The sequence below is a fragment of the Homarus americanus genome, unplaced genomic scaffold (genome assembly GCF_018991925.1).
Source record: "Homarus americanus isolate GMGI-L3 unplaced genomic scaffold, GMGI_Hamer_2.0 scaffold2558, whole genome shotgun sequence".
Classification (NCBI taxonomy): domain Eukaryota; kingdom Metazoa; phylum Arthropoda; class Malacostraca; order Decapoda; family Nephropidae; genus Homarus; species Homarus americanus.
The window spans coordinates 144,355-161,023 of record NW_024745671.1 but is presented as its reverse complement, the minus strand read 5'-3'; the positions used below and the strand labels follow the sequence as shown (position 1 = coordinate 161,023).

The following is a 16,669-nucleotide window of genomic DNA, read 5'->3' as shown; positions in this document are numbered from 1 at the left end:
TCTTCTTTATATGTTGGGGGAAGTTACGATACTACCGAGAGTTTATTACCGTTTATGTTACTTGTTATTGATACTTAACCCTGTCATTGTCACCTCCATACATTAACGAGCTGCTGAGACTATACAGAAAGTTAATACTCAGGAATATTAGAGGTTAAGGATGGGTTAAATATTAGTACCAGAACTTATTTTACTTAAGATTAAACACCTTAGATTTAACATGACTTAACTTAATCTAGTCAAACCAAACTTAACCTAGATTTAACACGACCTAACTTAATATAACTAGCCAAACCTAACCTAACCTAACTCCCCCCTCCCTCCCCCCCCCCTCACGTAGCATCAGGGTGTTTTATCATCAGGTGAAATGGTCGAATCACATGAACATTAAGCACCCCTAGTTTATTTCACCTGATAATTGACTATATCTGTCATTACCTGGAGGGTTAGGTTTGATTGTTATTCTTCAGGTGAACTAAGCAAGGGGGTGGGGGCTTAATTTAATTTTGTCAGTCAGTCAGTCAGTCAGTCATTCCATCACAAGAGACACCCATCGTGTATTCCTCACTCACTCTCGCAGTCTAATATTACCTCCTTTCAATCTCTGGAAAGCCTCAGCGCCAGGGAGAAGAAGGGTACACGCGTGGGTAGGAGACGGCAACCCTTCCCTATCCCCCACCCACGCAGAGGAGCTGGCAGAGATTGATAAAATGAGGGATAAGCGGCAGGTAAGGAAGGAGGAAGAGAAATAGGAGGGAATAAGTAAACAAGAGCCAAAACACAAGTTAGATCCGATGATATATTTTTTTTTTCACCCAACACCCGCACTCTGTCGTTTGCTCTCGGCTGACACTCAAGCTGTGTGTTCCAAGGGGAGGGGATTTAAATCTGTCCCCCTAAAATTATCACTTCTTTCACAGCTGGTCGTGGGACAGACAGTCTTGATGGAGTGTAGTGTTACTCATTATCGATAAGAGGACTTCGGGTACGAGTCCTCTCTTGTAACCCACGAGTCCCCCTGCAACCCACGAGTCCCCTGCAACCCACGAGTCCCCCTGCAACCCACGAGTGCAACCCACGAGTCCCCCCAACCCACGAGTCCCCTGTTACAAGAACCCCCTGCATAAGGTAGGGATCCCATTAGACCTGGGGACCCATTATCACCAGTACCCATTAGGACTGGCGGGAACCTTCGTGGTTTACAGTCCTTACTTAATAGATGATATCCGTCTCGTCCACAGACTTGGAGAACGAGGCGTCTAGTGATCTGCCCTTCCAGATGCCCGTATACCAACAGGTGCTCTGGGTCCTCGCCTTCGGGGTGATGATTCTCGGAGCTTGTATCGGCAACACTATCGTCATCAGGATCGTGTTGGGTAAGTCACTTTATCGTGTTGGGTAAGTCACTTTATCGTGTTGGGTAAGTCACTTTATCGTGTTGGGTAAGTCACTTTATCGTGTTGGGTAAGTCACTTTATCGTGTTGGGTAAGTCACTTTATCGTGTTGGGTAAGTCACTTTATCGTGTTGGGTAAGTCAGGGGACCTTGGTACACCCACCCCCCCCCTCCACCCTGGAGGAGACGAGCACTATGTAAACAATGACAGCTGTGACCACACCCTGGCAAAATACAATGTATTTAGCTAATGCTGCAGCTGCTGTGAATAGGGGGCCGGAGTCACTACCAAGAGCAGACGTTACCGAGAACAAATTCCGACTTGAAAATCATGTACTGTACACTAATACGTTTCTTGAAAAGAGAAACGAGTTTGAAACACTACTGAAGGTACATCAACCCACAGCACTTCGGCACCTCAGATACACCGAGTGATTAGAGCGCCTGCGATTGCCTAGCTTATACTACAGACGGGCAAGGGGGACCTAGTTGAGGTGTATAAACATCTCAAAGGGCACTACTCAGTCGAGTGTCCTTACCTAGAGATGGCAGACGCTCGCCCCACAAAGGGTCACAGCTCAAGCTTGAAGAAGCCGTAAGTCCAGAAAACTGTGAGGGCAAACTTTTTCAGAGCGAGAGTTGTGAATTCGTGGAACAATCTGCCAGAGAGTGCTGTGACGGCACCGAGTGTAAGCTCTTTCAAGATCCGACTTCACTAGCCCTGGAGCAGGTTCAGATACATTCAGGAGCCAGTGCATGCCCAGTACTTGCCAACAGTGCGTAACAGAGACGTGACAGATTGCCCAAGCGGCTAACGAGCCAATCAGTGGTGAAAAGGATAAAAGTAAACAAAAAAAAGTGTTGTGTAAGTCACTAACTTCTTGGGTAGGTCACTTCAACGAGCTGTATATATTACTTCTATATACATCATCTTTAAACGTACAGAACATCATTATTCATATCTGCAGGTTTATATTGTTTATATGAGGGAGGGAGAGTGTGTAAACAAACTCGGTCGTAAAGTGATGGATCTTTTTTTTAACACTTGTCATTTTTAAATTTTTACCGCTAAAGTTCTAGTGTGTGGTTCATAACTTACTGGAAGACGGAATACTTTTGTTGATATAGGATTCGTAGAAGTGAGCGTGTGTGTGTGTGTGTGTGTGTGTGTGTGTCTGTGTGTGTGTGTAGGACATAATCACGAAAACAGAATAAAAACTGCTTACAGATAAAAAAATAAAACTTTCTCGTATTGCGCAAAATCCGAGCTTTAAGAAATATCTAGACACATGAAGGTAATATCTCAGTGACCGTCGTGTATACATCACCACCTGTCCGCAAGGTAGGCGGTTAGTAAGTTAGTGTGGGTTTGTGGAGGTGAAAAAAAAACATGATAGAAATTGAATAGTTCATAAAACACACACAAACACACATACCTAAACAAACTCTAAAACCCAGAAATATTACTAATGATCTCCCATAATCACCTACATTACTATAAGGACACACCATCATCACAATTAATCACAATAATATCTCACACATTAATATTTTCCATATTTAATCGCAAACATTCAAATCACCTCAATAAATTAATTTCATTTTATATATTTGTTTGGCCATTTGAATAGGGAACACTGAATAAATTACACCACCGTTAAAAGCATTTCCCAGAATAACTCTTTGATAAGCAAGATGATAAAGGTGTTTTAGATAAAGAGTTCAACTATAGTTATTCTACATGTATCATGGATGGGAGTCATAGCTTTATTAAAATCAGAGTATAATCCGGAATTATATATACGTAAATAATCCCTACTCGCTAATGTGTGTTCTTTAATAATTCCACAGGGGTTTATTCCCGGATTATTCTACCAGTCTTCGTATTCCAGAAATATTACACCAAGAAAGTCTTCAGTAGTTAATCCCACCACACGCAATTAATCCCATCACACTCAATTAATCCCACCACACGCAATTAATCCCACCACACGCGATTAATCCCACCACACGCGATTAATCCTACCACACGCAATTAATCCCACCACACGCAATTAATCCCACCACACGCAATTAATCCCATCACACTCAATTAATGCTACCAGACAAGTAATCCTACCAGACAATGCAGCATCTTTTTTAACATCTATGTAGCTTATCCCAGTAGGTCCAAATAGGTCCCAGAAGGTCCCAGTAGGTTTAGTAGGTCCCAGTAGGCTCTAGTAGGTTCCAGCAGGTCCCAGTAGGTTCCAGAAGGTTCCAATAGGGTCCAAATAGGTTCTAGTAGATCCCAACAGGTGCCAACAGATCCCAGTAGGTCACAACAGATCCCAACAGACTACAACAGATACCTAAAGGTCCCAACGGATCCCAAGAGACTACAACAGATCCCTAGAGGTCACAACAGATCCCAAGAGACTACAACAGATCCCGAGAGGTCCCAACAGATCCCAACAGGCTCCAGCAGATCCCAAGAGGTCCTCCATAATACAGACGCCATCAGCAACACCTAAAAACACAATTTCATTCGAGAGAAGAATCAACACCTCCCTGTGATGCATAATGCTGCTGGATCTGTTTTGTAATTGCATGTGAAAAAGAAAACACGCGTTATCATGTTATTCTTCGTCATGGTATAGTGTTCGTGTGTTTGTCTATCCTGCTTTTCTTTTTTTGTTTTTCAGTTGATTTTGTTTTTGTTTTTTCGGTTCGGGTTATTGTGTTTTTTTTTTATTGCAGTTGTTGTTGTGATCGTTGTTATAGTTGTATACCCCGACATTCACCAAGTCTCCTGACCATAGAGAAGCTTCACCAGGTCGTGTTATTTTTGTTGTTGTTATAATCGTTGTGGAGGTTGTTATTGTTGTGGTTGTGATTGATTTTGTATGCTTCGACATTCACCACCAAGTCATCCACTCTGACGGAAGCTTCACCATGCAGATTATCCTCTCAAGCCTTACGAGAAATCCTCTTTCACCCGGACGCTTGGGGGGACAACACACGCTTTCACGTTCCTTCCAGCAAATCTCTCTCTCTCTCTCTCTCTCTCTCTCAACTGCTATAGTTTAGTTATATATCCAGGCGCTCGCTATAATGTATAACAAGTTGTATAACACTACAAAAAGAACATCTGTCTTTGTTCTTCGGTTAAAGTTGTTGTTTAGTGTAGAAAGAGAACGTAATACAAATAGGTTAATGCGACAGTAAGAAAAATCTCTTAACTTTTTTGTTATAGCTGTTTCCCATACAGAAGGACTTGGTGAACGTTACTTAAAGACATTAGTTGGTATTTGAAGAACGAAGTCGATTGGGAAAACTTGAGATGATCCTTTTTATATCTATACAAATCTTAGGAACTTCACTTCACTTCACTTCAACTCGTTCAAGTAAGAAAACACAAAGAGGAGTATGAAGAAGCTGTGGAGGTGCGAGGCTGGAGTATGGGGATCATATATATATGGTATATATTTACACGGGATTATGGCATCTACACCGAGGATTGAGGAGGGGCGGTTGGGGTAGGGGCGGTTGTGGGAGGGCGGTTGGGGAGGGCGGTTGGGGGAAGGAGAGAGGGAGGGAGGTGGCAGCGGGAGTGGAGAGGCGACTTTTTTTTTTTTTTTAGATAGAGAGAAAGGAGGGGTGAAAGAAGATTAGAAGTAAGGGAAGGAATTTATAGTTCGGAAATTGAATAAATTTAGGTCGAGGTAGGAGGGGGAGGGCTGACCGCCCTGCTGTAGATTAAGTTAGCTAAGCTAAAGGTGTGAAAGGGTTGTGTCATGGATTAGTTATTGTTTGTCGACACGGGCACTAGACAGCCTACCTTATCTTATACATGGGTGTTATGAGGGCCTTATTTCATATTCCGCCGACCCTACTGGCGGATGCTGGTCTAGGGAGGTTGTCTATTGCCTGGCCGTATAGATCGGGTAGGTAATGGACCTTTTGAGATTTGGTAATTTTTTGGGAATCATGTATGGTTGTTGTCTGGTGGGAGTCTTTGAAGATTTTTAGGAGAAGTAAATCTACTCTCCAAACATGTTATTCATCGACCAGGAGCCACAGATACGACCAAGACCTACACCCTTATTTGTATATTTGATTTGATCTTTTATTATTGACAACCATAGTGCATTGACTAACCTTTAACACCTTAATATAACATCAACACATCTCACGTCAGTCACTGCATCTATACGTTATCAGCGTCGCCCGACCATCAAATCCACTTGTCGTCAATGATCGATCGTTACTTCATATAAGTTATGGTCGAGCTCTAAAATATTCGATAAAGAAACGAAACCTCCTGAATCATTTCGGCCAAAATGTTTACCGGGTAATTTATTTCTCAAAGGCCGATTGAAATTCTTTAATAAAAATAAAATCCAACGAAGGATTAAATTCTTAAACTCCCCCTCGAATAAAAATATGGGAAAGTACTAAATTACCTTACCTGGGACGTTAAGACATTTAATATCTGAACATAACTCAGGTGTGTCCTAAATGTGTTGGGAAACAGTGTGGGTACAGGTTGGTTCCCTGAGATACTGGAAGCGTTTCATGTGGGCTTCAGTCCAGAGTTGTGTATCTGTCCACCTGTTGGTGTTGTGATGGTGGACACGTGGGTAGTGGGTCACGTTACAGGACCTGTGAACACATGGTTACTGACCTGTATGTTGTCTGCTGCTGTCACCACTCACTTGAGGAGGACCATCCTCACCGCTCACTAGAGGAGGACCATCCCTCACCACTCACTTGAGGAGGACCATCCTCACCGCTCACTAGAGGAGGACCATCCCTCACCACTCACTAGAGGAGGACCATCCTCACCACTCACTAGAAGATGACCATCCTCACCGCTCACTAGAAGAGGACCATCCCTCACCACTCACTAGAGGAGGACCACTCACTAGAGGAGGACCATCCTCACCGCTCACTAGAGGAGGACCATCCCTCACCACTCACTGGAGGAGGACCATCCTCACCGCTCACTGGAGGAGGACCATCCCTCACCTCTCACTAGAGGAGGACCATCCCTCATCACTCACTAGAGGAGGGCAACTCGTCCTCACACAGGTATATCAAGGTACTGACCTCCTCCACTAACAGGCTGGACCTCGTCGACTCTGAGTTAACAACACAACGACCACACGACAAGTTTCTACTCACTGATGACCGTCATGGTGGTTGAGTCGTCTCTTTCAATGGAAATAGATTATCCTATAATTAAAGTATTTTATTTTATTTATTCTCCATTATGATTTAAGTTTACAGTTATATCAGTATAAGTTATTTCAGTTGACTTGTTTCATCCTGTTTAGTTTTTGTCTAACATGCTCCAGTTTTTCTATATTAGTTCATGTTATTTGTTATATTTGTTACCAATTTTCCACTGGGAACTTCGTATACATCTCTTCTATAGTCGGGATATTTTTAAACCAGTTGGGGGCTTACCACAAGCTGGACTGGCGGCAATATAGAGAATACTACCCCCACACATTGCCTATTCAATGAGGATTTGAGCCCGCGTCATACCTTGTTTATTCAAAGTAAATTCGAACCCAGGGATAATGGACGAGTTGTCGGTTTTGGGTAAACACAAGAAACACACACTGCCATGTTCGTAGAGTGATACGGTATATATGATTTGTAATAAAAGTTTTAAGTCCTGGTATAATAGCAGAGATATGTTTATTTCTCTAGAAAGAGGGCCGCCATTTGCAATGACGGCATCACCTTCCCCGCAGACTACGCTCCAACAAACCCATCGCTGCAGTCGTAGGTAATACAAAGGTGGCCTCTTTAAACCCCAAATTCCACGTCCAGGCAAAATTTTAGGGTGTTTTTATATGGTCTAAGTCATGGACATTTCGTGAATGAAGAACTGTGCCGTGAAGAGCTGCTTCAAACATAGGTTGGATGGATATGTGAGCAATAGGGGTTGAGTGTAAATGGAACTGCCCAGTATGGGCCAATAGGCCCGCTGCAGTTATGACATTGTTTGGACTGTTTTGAGAATGCCTGATGCTAGGTAAAAATGACAACATAGTTCTGTTATTATTTTGGTGATTCACTAATGAACCACTGGGATATATCATCATATATATTAATTAATGGGTAAAATTTTACTTTAACTACCATAAGTATTTGGATGCTTAGATTCGAGATAGGCTATATTGGGTAAATGTTAAGTTTTGGTCATCCCTGTACTTAGACATGCAGGCTATGTTTTTTTTTTTGATGGTTTGTGATGTGTTATGAACGATTTAGACCTTCATTTCCATCGGAAATCACTAGTTTTGAGTTATTACCTCCCCCCCCCCTTCCCGATGTATGTTAAGCTAACCTTATACCTCATCATCCCCTAACCTAACCTAACCTAACATATGACCTGTATTTTCTTACGCCATCGAAAAATTTTTTGCGACAGAAATCCCGTAGAGATAATTTGTCTTATTGTTTAAAGTACATAATCCCATAGTTAGAATCTTAAAGGTTCCCCAGATGACCTAAACCAAAATAATACCAATGTTGTTGGAATGTTTATACTATGAAATTTATAGTAGGGGCAGCTAATATCCATTGAATTAGTGTGCTGGGTAGTATTTATATATTCAATATAGCATTGCTGTGTTGCACAGTAAAGCCCAATAAATAATTAATATTTATTTACGGAGCCGATCAGCCGAGAAGGTTGGACAACTACTTCCAGGGTTCATCAAGGCAGATTAAAGAAATTTACCCAAAGTAGATGTGTTTATGATAGTAGAGTATTACCAAGAACTCCGCCATCCATCTATGAAGCACGTTAAATTACATCTGTAATCTGATAATCTCAAGCCCATCCCCTGGCCATGGTCGTCCTTAGTCCTTCCACAACATTAGATATAAACATCAGTGACGAAAACGTACATTTTCCAGACATGAAATAGAGAACAGTGATGAAAACTTCCATGTTGGAGTTATTGGTCTTTTGCATCATTTTGGCAGCCAGCAAGTTAATACACACGGTGATACTTGAGTAGTAATTTATTTTAACCTAAAAGTAAGGTGTGCCTGTGTATATCAACATTGTATATGGCCACAAGTCCTGTATTTCTGCTGGTAACAACACATACACCACAGCTGGCTGCCTCCAGGCTCATGCTCGGCAGCTCGAGTCAGTCTGTGACGTCACAACCAATCACAGAGCTTTTCGCAGTCACGTGACTTTTAGTAACTTTAACCCTTATTTTTTACACTTTTTGCCATTTTTTTTAAGAATATCATTATCATAGTGATTTTAAGCGTTTTCTTTACCCATTGACCTGCCATCTTACGAAAAAAATTCTGACCGACTTATCGTCCATTGATTACCAGCCCAGGGCAACCACCTCTGTATCCATGACGAAACTCGCGTCTACTGAATGACCCAATTTACGGAAACAACTCTTTAAGATACGTAGGGAATTGATAGTTGATTGCGTCAATCTCAGGTGTTCGTCGTAAAGCTTCTCTCCCACACATTCACTCACTCAACAGGTGATATTGTTGAGAATTATAGAGCTAGAGGCAAGATAATTATTACCTTGATGCTATAAGTTAAACACTAGTGTGAAGTCTACACGATCATGGGGAGGAGAGGTGAGGGAAGTGTGTCGTGTGTTGCTGTGTAAATTACCTGTAAATGAAAAAGAAGTACCTTAACCTAACCCAACCTAACCCAACCTGATATGACCTAACACAGACTAACGTAAATTAACCTAACCTAACCTGACCTATATTCCTCTCGTTAAGTAAGGAAAGGTTTTGGTTGGCACGTGTATCATAGCCTTCACCCCCTTCATTCACAATCCTCCTATTCCACCTCCTCCTCCTCCTCCTCCTATCCCCACTCATCTTATCCCCACTCATCCTATCCCCACTCATCCTCCCTCTCCTTTCACGGGATTCCAAGAACGCGCAGAATCCATTATCGGTCCAAAATAGAAATGCAGAGTTGGATACCCGATTTAACCTGTCAGATTTAACCTTCCGGGTTTAACTTGTTTCAAACTATCTTTTTGAATATTTGTTTACCTGTATATCAGTTACACAAGTTTCATCGTCTGATCTTTATCCATTTTAATCCTTATTCTCTTCTTTATTGTTATTCCTTCTTATTCTCCTAATTATTTATCTTTTTTTTTCATTATCATATCTCTCTAAGTCTTATCTGTCTCTGTTATCTCACCTTGTGTCTCTCTACTTATTAACATCTTTCATCCCATATCACGTAGTTTCAACTTGAGTGCAAAAATTACAATACAAATTATAATGATAAAAATAGTTATTATTACTATAACAATAACAATAATAAAACAATAATAATAACAATAAAAACAATAATAATAATAATAACAAGTTGAGTGACGAGAGAACTTTGCTCTATACGTGAAAAATTAATGAACATGGTGTACACACTACTATAATCTTAATTAAGTGAAATACCTCCTTATAAGTGATTAAAAGGACTACTTTTTTCTTTTTTCTTTTTTTTTTACAATTTCACACTTACAGCACTTAACACTGATGAAAAAATATTATTATTTTTTTTAGGTAAAAAACGCAAAAATATATTTCAAATTAGAGTTCAGGTTATTATTTTTTTTTTTCGCTGTCGGGTACACATATTAATATCCTGGGAAAAACAACGACTCTATTCACGAGCGAGCGACGGAATGATGTAGTAATAATAAAAAAATAATTAACGGTTTATTGAAAAAGTCGGCAGCCCGAAGGTTGAAAATATACACTGGACAAAAATGACTTATATTACATACAAAGACTTGGGGTGGGTGGGTAGAGTTGCAATAGGTTAGGTATGGTTAGGTTAGGTATTATTGTGTTAGGTTAGATCAGGTATGGTTGTGTTAGGTTAGATCAGGTATGGTTGTGTTAGGTTAGATCAGGTATGGTTGTGTTAGGTTTGATCAGGTATGGTTGTGTTAGGTTAGATCAGGTATGGTTGCGTTAGGTTAGATCAGGTATGGTTGTGTTAGGTTAGATCAGGTATGGTTGCGTTAGGTTAAGTTAGGTTAGATCAGGTATCGTTGCATTAGGTTAGGATAAGCTAGGAGTTAAGAAAAAGATACGAGGATACGTGTGTTCTGACTAGTCCAGGTAGGAGATTGATAGACAGGTAGTACTTGGTATTTTGTATGATACCCTTTGATTTCATGCATATTGGAAATTAGTGTGTGTGTGTGTGTGTGTTCAGTTACCTCTGCTTTGACACGGAGAAAGGAAAGTTAATTACTCTTCAGATGTTCGATGTCTCGCTCCCCCAATTGGCTCGTATGGTTGTAATCTAGGACCAAAAGGCGTATCCCACAACAGAGGCCAATCCTAATCTTTACCTTGGTGTGCCATAAGGATCGACACCGACTCCTTTTGTGCCGTTTTTAATCACCATCATGGAGGTGAAGCGGCTGGTCTTTCCGAAACAGTGATGGACATGCCTTGACCTGCCCCGAACTCCCCTGACCTCTTCCGACCTCTCCAGAATTCCTTCGACTTCCCCGACCTACCTCAACCTCTCCCGACCTCCACTCGAACACCCTTGACCTTTCTTGTATGCCCCTGACACGCCCTGACCTCCCCTGAACACTCCTGACCTCTCCCAACTTCCCTGACCTCCCTCGACCACTCTAAACTCCCCTGACCTCTTCCGACCTCCCCAGAAGACCACTGACCTCTTCCGACCTCTCCTGAACACCCTTGACCTCCCTGACCTCCCCTGACCTCCATCGACTAGTTTTATTTCTTATATTTTAACCAATTTAATGATAAAATATTACCGATATAAATTATAACAACAATTACCTGACGTGATAATACTGATAACTATGAAGACATAACACTAACAAACACGACCATGATAACACTAACAAACACAACCATGATAACACTAACAAACACAACCATGATAACACTAACAAACACAAACCAGAACAAAAAAACAAACAAAAACAAGATAACACTAACAAACACGACCATGATAACACTAACAAACACGACTATGATAACACTAACAAACACGACCATGATAACACTAACAAACACAACCATGATAACACTAACAAACACAAACCAGAACAAAAAAACAAACACAAACAAGATAACACTAACAAACACGACCATGATAACACTAACAAACACGACCATGATAACACTAACAAACACGACCATGATAACACTAACAAACACGACCATGATAACACTAACAAACACCCACACATGATAACAGGTATTGTGACCCATAAATAGGTATCAACAGACGAGATTCGTGTCACACCGAAAGATCTCATTCATAATAAGTAGATACATACTAGGAACACAATCCACACACACACACACACACACACACACACACACTAGTAAACAGGGTCAATTAATTAGTACAGGTAATAATAGGTAATAATGCGAGGTTTCTGTTTATTATTATTGATGACGAAGTGAATTGAAAGCGTTTGTTGAGGGGAACCATTGTCTCCTTGCAAGACTAATAAGCAATTTGTACTTAAATAGAATAGGTACGTTATAGTATTAAATTCCGGATTATAATTGAATACTGAAACGCTACTTATGATTGTTTGGTTTGGTTAGGTTAGGTTAGGTTAGGTTAGGTTAGGTTAGAGTGGTTAATCTTAAAAGTGAATAAGGAGGAGTGCGTAATCTTCATGTGACCTGATTCAGCTTAGTCCAACAGTCACCAGGTAAGACAGGTACAGGTACAGGTCCAGGTACAGTCACCAGGTACAGGTCCAGGTATGGCATTATAAAATTGTTAATGTATTTCGTCAAGTGTTAAAAATCTTAACTATATAAACTCATTAACAGAGGAATATACAGTAAACCCACAAATGAGATGTATTTAATTTCCAACCTTAATAATGTATGTTGGCTAGAAATATCTCCCCACTAGCGGTATAAAACTGAGGTGATGCTCCTGTAGGTATATGCTGAGGTGGTCATCACTCCCTCCACCCAGCACAAATATTCTCCAGGAAATATTGTGTGTGTGTGAAGAGACGTGAAACCAGTGCAGTAGTAGTATTGTCGTAAAAGGGAATGCATCAATCTTGGAGTATTTCCACTTACAGAGAGAAATGCCTCCACTTGACGTATTGATATTGAAACAGTTTATTTAGCCAGAAAAATAACAAAGTGGACAATAACAATAAAGGATATTAATCTATTCCCGAGCTTCAACTACTAAAGGTCTTTAAGCACGTAGTAAGGTTAGTTATTGCACTAATTATGGGAGATAGAACCGTTTATTTTACTTTTAGATGACCCGTACGTAAAAATATTATATACACAGATCACGTAAAGAAATATTACCCTCAGGAAGAAGCCTCGGGATGAAGGATAAATGTCTCACTTGTAAACAAACTGATTGTAAGGAGACACATCACTTTGTTTACTATTTCATAACCCCAGAAACGTAGCAAATTTCTTACATTTTCCCCTCAAATTCCAGAAAAATTTTCGTAAAACTATTAGCAGATTATTTAGGATTCCCAAAATGGGTTACTAAACTAACTACAAAATGTACGAATTTAACGAATTATTGTACTAGTTTTCCGAATTAAAGGGAACCAGTTTTCGAATTTTATATGCCAATTTCCTGGGTTCAACCAGTAGCGGCAGCAACGTATCCGACAAGCCCTGAAAGAATCTTAATTACTGGTGTTGTTATGAACACTTGTAAGACTATCGCGTTTAATTGCTACTTGCCTGTCGAGGAATGAGGAAGATTGTCCATAATTAAGTTTTTTTGTTTTACAGAATGAGAAGTCATGTCTCTAGATTAAAGAGGAATATCTGTCACTGTGTGTGTGTGTGTTTCAAATAGAGGAATATCTCTCCTTCCATGTATCAAACTGAGGAATATTTCAGACATTAGACCTCAAAACTCAACAGGAATACATCTATATCTTGTGTCTTAAACCAAACTGCACCAAGGCAATATTTCAAGGGGTCCTCAACGGGTTATGAAAACTTGGAAAAAAATTTCAAGAAAATCTAGGAAATCTAAAATGAATAAGGTTTTATTATTCAATCCAACTTGTCAGGATAGAATTTGCCTCCTTCCTATTGAATTTTACTTGGCATTTGACTTGGAAATAATTCACTGGATCACTGTGATAATGTTTATGGTCAGATTGTACAGTTATAGTTATATGTTGTTAATTACTATGCTTTGGGGGGCCTTGCTTGAAGAAAATTTGATAAATATAAGCCCGCTTCATCTCCTAAGCAGAACTGTTTATATTTTCATCAATATTTTTAATGGTTTCTGAGGAAAAATTGTACTTGTCTTACTCTTGTCACAGGTAACCAGAGGATGAGGACAACAACCAACTACTTCTTGGTGAACCTGTCGGTGGCTGACCTCTTCATGACCCTCTTCAACTGCATCTTCAACTTCGTCTTCATGTTGAAAAGGTTCGTGCTCGACTTTGGGTTTAGATTAAGATTCGGGTTCAGATTCGCGTTCAGATTCGAATTCGGGTTCAGATTCGGTTTGGGGTTCAGATTTGGGTTCGGATTAAACATAAGGCACGTATACAATCATTAGACCAAACCTTAAGACTTCCTATATAAATGCTAAATTAAGCTCATAAAACACTTTAAACACGGACCCGATAAGTGTGGAGCGTTGTATTAAACTGGGTTACCTTATAAAGTGTCTGCGTGTTAACGTACAGACCCAAAACTACCGCTGTAATATGACTTCTTAAACTCATCTGGAAGCAAATAAAGCAATCGTCTCCGTTCGTCCGTCTGTTCGTTCGTCCGTCTGTTTGTTCCGTCCGTCTGTTCGTCCGTCCGTCTGTTCTCCAAGCAATCGTCTCCGTTCGTCCGTCTGTTCGTTCGTCCGTCTGTTTGTTCCGTCCGTCTGTTCGTCCGTCCGTCTGTTCGTTTCCTTGCGTTCGTTTCCGTAAAATACTGAACGATTCACGAGATCCACCTGTATGTTGACACTTGACCTTAACGGGTTGAAAAGGTCAAATTCACATAGGACTGTTTCCTTTAATATAATTACCTCCATGAGGATACAGTAAACTTAAATTCCCCTTTTCTTCCCTCGAGTTGTTAATGCCATTTATAATTATATTTATTTTTAATTTCATCAGTAATCTCAATAACAAGTTTACCATTATGGAACAACAAACACGAAATGTACTTTGGTTAAGCGTTTGTCTAGATGGTAGGACATGAAAGTTTCTGGACGTACAATAAACATGTGTGTGTGTGTGTGACTAATTAGGAGCGTTTCAACAATGTGTCATGTTACAAAATGATTTAGTCTTACCTGCAGGAACGAGTGATGTAGTTGTGTGTGTGTGTATGTGTGTGTGTGTGTGTGTGTGTGTGTGTGTGTGTGTGCCGTCCCTTTCATATGTGCTATGACGTCATCACTATAGCCTGTTAAATTTAAAACTTTCTACAAGTAAGTGACACAAAGTTTAGCGCCTTCTCCTCACTTAATTGTAATGAAATTGGCGCGCGAGGAAAACTTTTACGACGGGACTGAGCTCAAACACCTTTGGACTACTACACGGTGATATTGGCCTCGACGGCTTTGTAACTAAATTTCAATACATTAATTTTAGACTGTTAGTACCTTGTTTGTTAATGATGTTTGGTTCTCACTTTAAAGATATTTAGTGTATTCGTACAGTACATTATGTAAACACACACACACACACACACACACACACACCAGTTAAAATGAACCCCAGTACTAACAGACTACAACCTAATCTAACCTAAAATCTAATCGAGTTCCATTAACACATGGATCCACCCATTAGGACTATCCGTCACTCGTAATCTCGTAATGATTAGGTTTGATTACGTCGGAACTAATTAAGACGAGAGACCTACGAAGCTTCTTGCCTCACACACACACACACACACACACACACTCTCCGAATCAATAGCAATGTCTTCCAGAGTGCCTGACGAAGTGCCTGACGAAGTGTGTGTGTGTGTGTGTGTGTGTGTGTGTGTGTGTGTGTGTGTGTGTGTGGTCTTGGGTCTGTCAGGATCACTTCCCTTACACAGTACGTCTGGTGATGATGGAGCTTCGTGTTATATTTGAGTTCAGTTCTTTTCTGGATGATGTTCGTTGTACGTTTTACTGCATTAATAAACAAACTTATTTTCTTCTTCTTAATTTTCTTCCCTTTTTTCATCATCATCAATAATAATAACAATAACAAACAATAACAATAAATAACATCAACAATAGGCCTAGTAGAGGAGACTGGCTTGACACCTCAATTTGTGACCACCAAAACACATCGTTATATCGAAGGTTCACCTATTGATCCCGTCGGTGGTGGCGGAGCTGTGCAGATGACATGGCTGACGACTTCCCACTAGAGCTACAAGATATATGTACACACACACACACACACACACACACACACACACGATCTTTTTGTCTGTTATCCTTCCTCTGCCATCGTCAACCTTTCTAAGTTTCTATCTATCTATCTATGTATCTATCAATCTATCTATGTCTACGTCTTTTTTTTCTCCTCCTTTCCAATTCCATATTCTAATTTCTCCTAATGAGTCTCTTCTTCTTCTTCCCGTCTCCTCTATCATCAGTTTTTTTATACACGTCATCCTCTTCACTTCAATTTATTACTAACTTCCACTAACTCTCTCGTCTTTTATATTACATTCTTCATTCTATTTTTTTTCTTTACCTCTTTCTCGCTCTTAATTACTCGCTTCCGTGACCTGGATAACTTCTCGTGTTATATCTCTCACACATACGTCTCATATTATTGTAACCTGTATTTATTTAAGTTCATTTTCTTTTTTGTATCCACCTTTCCTTCTCTTTCTCGTGCTATCCTCATCTCTTACACCCAACCACAACTCCAGCCTACCCCACCCCACCCCACCAACTCCCGCCAACCCCACCCCACCAACTCCCACCTACCCCATCACACGTCTCCAAATGTCACGTCTCTCTTAATCTGTAAAGCCAGCGACCTCATCCCTCCAAAGACCGACCCTCAATATAACTTGGAAAAAGGCAGAGAATCTAAGGCTTGTGTGTATGTTATGATTTACAAATACATTTTTCTTTGTCAATTTCCTTTCAAAATATTCTTAGTATTTTTTTTTTATTTCTGTTTTTAATTTTTTTTTATTAGTTTATTTATCAAAAACTTATCGTGTGTGTGTGTGTGTGTGTGTGTGTGTGTGTGTGTGTGTGTGTGTGTGG

General features: G+C 40.2%; 1 protein-coding gene across 1 annotated transcript in view; it reads left to right on the top strand.

The window, feature by feature from the left end:
* Positions 1 to 16,669, top strand: part of LOC121878775 (tachykinin-like peptides receptor 86C) — an 81,864-nt gene that overhangs the window by 28,455 nt on the left and 36,740 nt on the right. The window contains exons 3-4 of the mRNA XM_042385187.1: positions 1,242 to 1,376; positions 13,752 to 13,863. Of these exons, the coding sequence (XP_042241121.1) occupies positions 1,242 to 1,376; positions 13,752 to 13,863 (247 nt within the window). The remainder of the gene's footprint in view (positions 1 to 1,241; positions 1,377 to 13,751; positions 13,864 to 16,669) is intronic.